Source organism: Carassius carassius, chromosome 28 (genome assembly GCF_963082965.1).
Source record: "Carassius carassius chromosome 28, fCarCar2.1, whole genome shotgun sequence".
NCBI classification, from domain to species: domain Eukaryota; kingdom Metazoa; phylum Chordata; class Actinopteri; order Cypriniformes; family Cyprinidae; genus Carassius; species Carassius carassius.
Window position 1 is genome coordinate 2,412,359 of NC_081782.1, and position 7,507 is coordinate 2,419,865.

General features: G+C 37.5%; 1 protein-coding gene across 6 annotated transcripts in view; it reads left to right on the plus strand.

Annotated features, from left to right (window-relative positions):
• The first annotated feature begins 3,170 nt into the window (after positions 1-3,170).
• LOC132107690 (glutamate receptor 4-like) overlaps positions 3,171-7,507 on the plus strand; it is an 82,297-nt gene continuing 77,960 nt past the window's right edge. The window contains exons 1-2 of one of the 6 annotated variants that reach the window (XR_009424340.1): positions 3,171-3,502; positions 6,061-6,219. Coding sequence is in view for 5 of the 6 variants with exons in the window: in XM_059513842.1 (XP_059369825.1) it covers positions 3,430-3,502; positions 6,061-6,219 (232 nt within the window). In the remaining variant the exon portion in view is untranslated. The remainder of the gene's footprint in view (positions 3,503-6,060; positions 6,220-7,507) is intronic. The other 5 variants (XM_059513842.1, XM_059513841.1, XM_059513843.1 and 2 more) reach the window with 5 other exon arrangements.

Consider the following 7,507-nt stretch of genomic DNA (forward strand, 5'->3'; position numbering starts at 1 on the left):
AAAAATAATATTGCATATTTACAGTTACAGATTAATAAATGCAATGCATAATAAATTATTTAAAATAATGTTTCTATACTGACTTATTATTAAAGCAAGTGGTGGCTCTATCAAGCATTCAGCACCACGGACAGCAACATTCACACTCTATTACACACAGGAACCCTTCACTGATCGCTCTTAATGATTACAGCAGTCATACGCCATATTCCAGCCATCTAACCATTCAAGAGACAAGTTTCTGTCGTTTAGGTCTCTAAAGAAACCGAGGGAGCCTCCACAATCCGTCTGTCAGCGCCGCCGGAGGCCGTGACGATTATGAATGGGCAATAAGACAGCTGCGGCCTGACGCGTGGCCACGTGGAGACCCGCGCCGCGGGAACGAGCCAAATGTCATAAAGCACTAAAACGTCGACTCGTATATTAAACGGAGAATGTATAAATATGTGAGGGGACCAGAACCTTTTTAGAGAGGTGAACGCTGAGGAGAAACTGATCCGGGCTGCTCTGGAATGAAAAGTCCTGATGGATTTATGGGCTGCCCGTGCTGCTACTCCGGCGGGAGAGTTTTCAGTCAGAGGATGAGAGAGAGAGAGAGAGAGAGAGCGAGCTCTTTACCTGCACAAATACCATTTATACTGTACACTATTTATTTTACTGAGGTGTGTTTACAATACATAAACTGTATTGCATGCTAAGTGTTAGTGCACTGCCAGGGTGTTTGTACTTGTAAAGTTTGCTATCCTGTTTTATCATACACTGTACAAGTTCTATATTCCTGTGCTACTCTATTGTTATAAGCTAGCTATATATGCATCATGTGTAACTTCTGAAACTTTTTTATATATATATTATATTATACTTTATTTCATTCATTTTTTATTTTTCATATATATATATATATATATATATATATAGAGAGAGAGAGAGAGAGAGAGAGAGAGAGAGAGAGATGGAGACTCTTCAGTTCTATTACATTCTATTCTTCTGTTCAGTTATAGTCTGTACTGTTTTGTACTGCACACTGTTCTGTTCTATTATTCTCTATATAACTCCATTCTGTAATACTGGTCTTTATTCTGTTCTATTCTATTACTCTCTATATAATTCCATTTAATTTTACTATTCTCTGTTCTGTTCTACTATATTCTGTTTGTTTGTTCACTGTTCCGTTCTTCTCTGTAACTCCATTCTATTCTTCTGTTCTATATTCTGATCTATTCTATTCTATTCTACTGTACACTGTTCTATTTTTCTTTATATAACTCCAATGAATTCTGTTCTCTTTTCTTCTATTACATTCTATTACATTGTACACTTATCTGTTTTACTTTATTTTACTGTTTTATATTTTGTTCTATTATATTCCATTCTTCTATACATGCTTCAGTTCTATTAATCTATATAGAATTCCACTGAATTCTACTGTTCTCTATTATATTGTATTGTGCTATAAACTTCTATTCCATTCCCTTTTTATGCCACTCCACTATATTCTACTGTACACTGTTCACTGTACTACAACTCCATTCTGTTATACTGTTCTATTCTTCTACACATTCTTCGGTGCTATTATTCTCTATATAACTCCATTGAATGATATGTACAGTTCTATTCCATTCCATTATTCTCTATGCAACTCCACTCTACTGTTCTATATTCAGTTAAAGCATATTCTATTTTACTGTACACTGTACATTATTATTCCCAATAACTCCAATCTATTATACTAATATCTAATCAGTTCTATTGTATTCTGTTTTCTCTATACAACTCTACTCAATTCTAATTCTATATTCAGTTAAAGTATATTTACTGTATATTCTACTGTACACTGTTCCATTATTATTCTCTAAATCAATTATATTCTACTGCACACTTCTATTCCATTTCATTCTTTTCTATACAACTCCACTCTATTATACTGTTCTATATTCTGTTCTACTGTACACTGTTCCATTCTATTATTCTCTATAACTACATTCTACTCTACTGTTCTCTGTTCAGTTCTATTATATTTTATCTGTACAACACCACTCTATTCTTCTGTTATTATTCTGTTCTATTACTTTCTTTTCATTTCATTTCTATTCTGTTCTACTGAACACTATTTCTTTCCCATTCTTTTCTCTACAACTACTTTCTATTCTACTTTTCTGTATTCTGTTATATTCTCTTCAACTCTACACTGTTCTATTCTATTCTGTTCACCTGTACTGAAGCCGAAACATGAAACTGTAGCTCATTTTGTGTTGCACACGAGAGAAAGACATCAGAAGAGAACAGAAGGAGAGAGAAGTAGTGTGCACTAACCCCTGAACAGCATGTTTCTGTCTGTAAAGAACGCAGGCGAATCCTCCGGGGCGTTCACGCAGAACGTGTTCTTGCGCTCAAAAGCAGACAGACGCAGTGCACTGGGATGGAACTGAACGCAAGGAGGGCGCGTTTGTAAAAGTTGGGCTGTTTTTGAACGTGAAACGCCATGATATAAACAAGGGTTAAAGACGAATATCTAGTGTGGACATAAAAACGGACATAAAAAAGGCGTCTACAACGAAATATCATATGCAGCGCTCGATTTATTAAAGAGGCGATCGAGCAGATGCGGGAAAGCGTATGAGGGCGTTAAATAAAATATCCGATAAAAAAAAATTAGCCTAATAGAAATATTATAATAATTAATATAATATTTGTTTATATTAAGATAACTATTAATATAACAATTATACATTTTATGTATTATGTAATAATTAATAAACATTTAATTTTTTTTTTATTTATATATATAGCAATTCATTCCTTTTTGTCTAATATTAGGCTACATATTTTTCAATTTATCGGAAGTGAGTGTTTTAGCGTGTATGGTCGCTCCGTCGTTGTTATAATGTTCGTTTCCTGTCAAAAGAATCAACCCTCAAGTGACTTTGATATTATGGTCTGTTTGTGGCTCGGGTCTCTTCTTCAATATGCTCCTGTGGTATTCTTCTACTGTTTTCTGGTCCAGCAGGTGAACACGATGCGTCCGATCACTCTCAGTACCTAAAGACGCGTGCAAAGACACACGGTTTGAGGAAACTCGCTCAAGTTTAATTGGTATGCGTAGGGGTTTGTTTACATATCTGGCCGTATAACATCAGTACTTGCCTCAGCAAACAACTGAAAAGCCAAAGACCTAGAGCGCAGAGTGTGCGTGCGCGCGTCTCTCTCTCTCTCTCTCTCTCTCTCTCACTCACTCTCAAGCGTTCATCCGGACAGATTCTTCTTCTCTCTCCAGTGGATACTGCAGGGAACACACGGATTGCTTATAGGATGGATTGCTGAAACTCCTTTCGCGAGATTACCCATTTATTTCCTATCATTTCTCTCCCGTCACACTATCTCGTCTCCATCCATCCATGAGTCCAGACGCCGGGTTCTGATTCGGACAGAATGCGGATCCTGGTGCTGATTCCGCTGCTGTGGGGACTCAGTGAAGGGGCTTTTCCCAGCAGTGTTCAAATCGGTGAGTTACACTTCTATAACATGGTGGCTAGATGGCACTTTATTAACCCCACGAGGAATACGGTGTGCTTATAGTGCATAATAATTCACAATAATCTATACACTGCGTTATACAAATACACAGAGTATACAATAGGGTTTAAAAGATCCTTGTGTGCTGTAATGCTTATTTGTTTTGGGGTTTAGGGGTTTCGATCTTGCACTATTCTCTTTGAAGGACCCTCAAAAAGGTGCTTCTGTGCACCAAATGCATTAAGCCAATTAACTTAAAAGCAAAATACTATGGGAATCAAATTTAAAATTAAAAAATCAGGTCACATTGGTTGACCACTATTTTTAAAATTGGGACAATTCACTGGACGCAAAGGCAACAACTGAGGGGGACTCTGTTTTTGGTTGTTACAGCCCTGCAAAGTGTCCATATTTTCTTAAATGGGATATTTAATGGTTGTAGATTGGTTTGTGATTCTCTACAAGTGCAGTGTTATCAGGGAGAGATTATGTTATCAAGGGTTTAGAGTACTTTAGCATGCATGAGTTGTGGTCATCAAGATGAAAACTGTGGTCAAGTGCATGTTGAGTGCGCTTTTGTAGCTTTCATCACCAGTTTAGAGCAACACTGCAGTATTCGGTCTTGTCTTTCTGGTGCGATGTGGGATGACCTCTTCCACTCTCAGTCTGATCAAAGTTTCCCATTTCACCGGATTTGCAGCTCTGTGTTTGATTAACATCATGAAACCAGTATGCATGCCCACCCACCCCTCTCTCTCTCTCTCGCAGACACACAGTTCCCTCTCTTTTTGCAGGATGTGTCTTGCTTGTGTGTTCAGTCACTGCATTGCTCATTGAGATGGAGAATCTCACGCCATAATGAGATGCGGCCGCTGACTTGTGCGCCTTTGACAGCACTGCCGATAAAGTTAATACGCTAAATACGGACACACACGCATTCACAGAGAGAGAGAGAGAGAGAGAGAGAGAGAGAGAGAGAGAGAGAGAGATGCACAGTTGCACGCAATGCCTAATGACATTTACATACCACTGCAATGCAAATGCACAATGATTCAGTTGTTCATCACAAATAAAAGCACATTATGGGATCTCCATTTGCAGCTGAGCCAAAACATCCATCAGAAAGAGAGAAGAATTGGGAGGATGTGATGAAATAGAACGTGACACTGGCCCTGCCAAGTGCAGACATGTATGCTCTGGTTACACCAACAACAAATGCAATAATTTCCATGATTAAAGGGACAGTTCACCCAAAAATGAGCACTTAACTCACCCTGCATGTAGTTCCAATCCTGTTTGACTTGCTTTAATCTGTGGAGCGCAAAATTCGATGTTTAGCAGAATGTTCACGACCCCTATACACTCTAACACATTTTTTTTTTTTTTTTTTTGCAATGATGCCATAGTACTGTAGAACCATTTTCGGTTCCACTGTAAAGGCGTTTTGTTGGAATGGAAGGTTCCATGGATGTTGATGATTCTTCAAGGAACCACCAACGCTAATAAAGAACCTTTATTTTTAAGAGTGTATATTGGAAAGATTTTCAAAATGTTCTTCATAGGCCTACTTAGAAAATAAAATGGTTCTGATTACTAAAAAGTTCTTTGGGAAACCGAAATAGTTCTTCAGTAGCATCAATATGAAAATCCCCTTCTGGAACCTACATTTTTAAAGCAATAGTACACCCCAAAAATAACATGTTGCTTAACATATACTCACCCTAAGGCAGTTCAAGATTATTTTGTTTCTTCATCACATTTGGATGAATATAGCACTTGCTCATCAATGGATGCTCTGCAGTGAATGGGTGCCGTCAGAATGAGAGTTGAAACAGCTGATAAAAATATCACAATCCACACCACTCCAGTCCATCAGTTTATATCTTGTGATGTGAAATATTGTGAAGATATTTGTGAGAAACAAGGCCATTTCAAACTGTTGCAAAATTATGTTTCTGCCTAAAATACGAGTCTATAATCCATAATACTGCTTCCTCCATTGAAAAAGTGGTCTGGTCTGAATCAGGAGAGAAATCTGCACAGATCAAGCACCATTTACAGTCCACAGCCAAAAACAGCTCTTAACAAATATGTGAGTGAATTTTGATGTGAGAGACTGGAGGAAGCATTATTATGGATTATGGACTCGTATTTTGGCCAGAAGTAACAGTTTGAAGTTAAAACATCTCATAGATCTCATAGCAAGTGATGGAATGCTATATTTCTCCAAATCTCTCTACATCTTAGATGCATGAGTAAATGTTCAACAAATTAAAAATTTCCAATTTTGGGTGAATCATTCCTTGAAGAGTGTATTTTGTACAATAAAAGTGTATGCAGACGAAAGCAAATGAGCTCCTAAAGGACACAAAATCAGCATCTTGGTACAGCTGAGAGTATGATTTACAGTGAAAGAAAAACAAGAAAGTCATGCAGATAAGTGAACAATTTTCCAGTTTAGGGTGAACTATTCCTTTAGGATACATAAGCACCTCTTTTCTTTCCTCTTTGCAGTCACTTACTCGTTCTTCCCCTCGCTCTTTCCAGGTGGGCTGTTTATAAGAAACACAGATCAAGAATATACAGCCTTCCGGTTGGCCATATTTCTCCACAATACGAGTCCGAATGCCACAGAGGCCCCTTTCAATCTGGTTCCACACGTCGACAACATCGAGACGGCCAACAGCTTTGCTGTCACCAATGCCTGTGAGTGAAAGTTATGTGAGACAAAGTCTAAAACTGAATAGAGTGTGTTTTGATTAGGTTCTTTTCATTATTCAGGGTCACATTTGACTCAATGAAGAGTGAAAGACTAAAGCTTCAACATTGATCTGTTTGAGTGGCCTGATTTGTCAGATTCTGACTTAACCAATGGAGTGAGTTTGGGGGCAGGACTGTGTGTTTGATGACCAATTGCAGAAGAATTGGGGCATTGTTTCAGAAACCTGTTTGAAAACAGTCATTATTTTTGCTATTCTGTGTGGAGAAATGATACACTGCAGCTTTTAAGAGTAACTTTTGCATAAATTCAATGTGTTTGGTGCATGCATTTACCTCAACATTGACTCTTGACCAGCTTTCAGCATGCTTTGGTGTGCATCTGTACATCTCTGGGCTTGTTAAGATGGTTGTTAGCTGATTCATTTTCAGTTGCCTGTGATTCAAGTCAGAAACAAAAAGGTTTGTAGTTCAGAAATGTTTTCTATGCAGACAAGTGCTTGAGCACTGCAAGTGTAGCCTGTTTCCTTGTACTCTTAAAAATAAAGGTGCTTAAAAAGTTCTTCACAGTGATGCAATAGAAGAACCATCTTTGGATCCACAAAGAACCATTAAGTAAAAGGATTTTTTAAAGAACCATCTCTTTCTTACTTTTTATAATCGGAAGAACCTCCTTTCGCGTCAAAGAAGCTTTTGTGAAACAGAAAGGTTCTTCAGATGTTAAAGGATCTTTATGGAACCATTTAGACAAAAAAAGTTTATTCTATGGCATCGTGAAGCACATTTATTTTTAAGAGTGTACTGTAAAAACCTCAGCACTCAAGAGGCCATAGAGATTTTAAATTAAGTTAAATTAACACAATCCACTTTAATCTACTTTAACATGTGCATTAGATTCCTTTACATATCTGTACTTCACTGGGAGTCAATGGCACTTACCTGTATCATTAATTTTAGTGCAATAAAGATCAATGTTTGGACAGCAGGCCTCAATCACGTCTCTCTCAGATATTGTGCTTCACTGGATGTCAATGAGAGCGTCATAAGCATTGGGAAAAGATAAAAGCGTATTGAGATGAAGTGTATTGGACACTGAGCTTTTAATTAATGTATTTATGTATTGCCTTTTCATAATAATGATTGTGTGAGCTTGTGTTGTTCAGATCTGCTCTCTTGACTACTGGCATTTGTTAATATTCTAAAACAGATCCAACACTGGTCAATTATTTTAATTTAATTAGTGGATGTGCAGTTTTAAAGAAGTAATCTAAGAGAA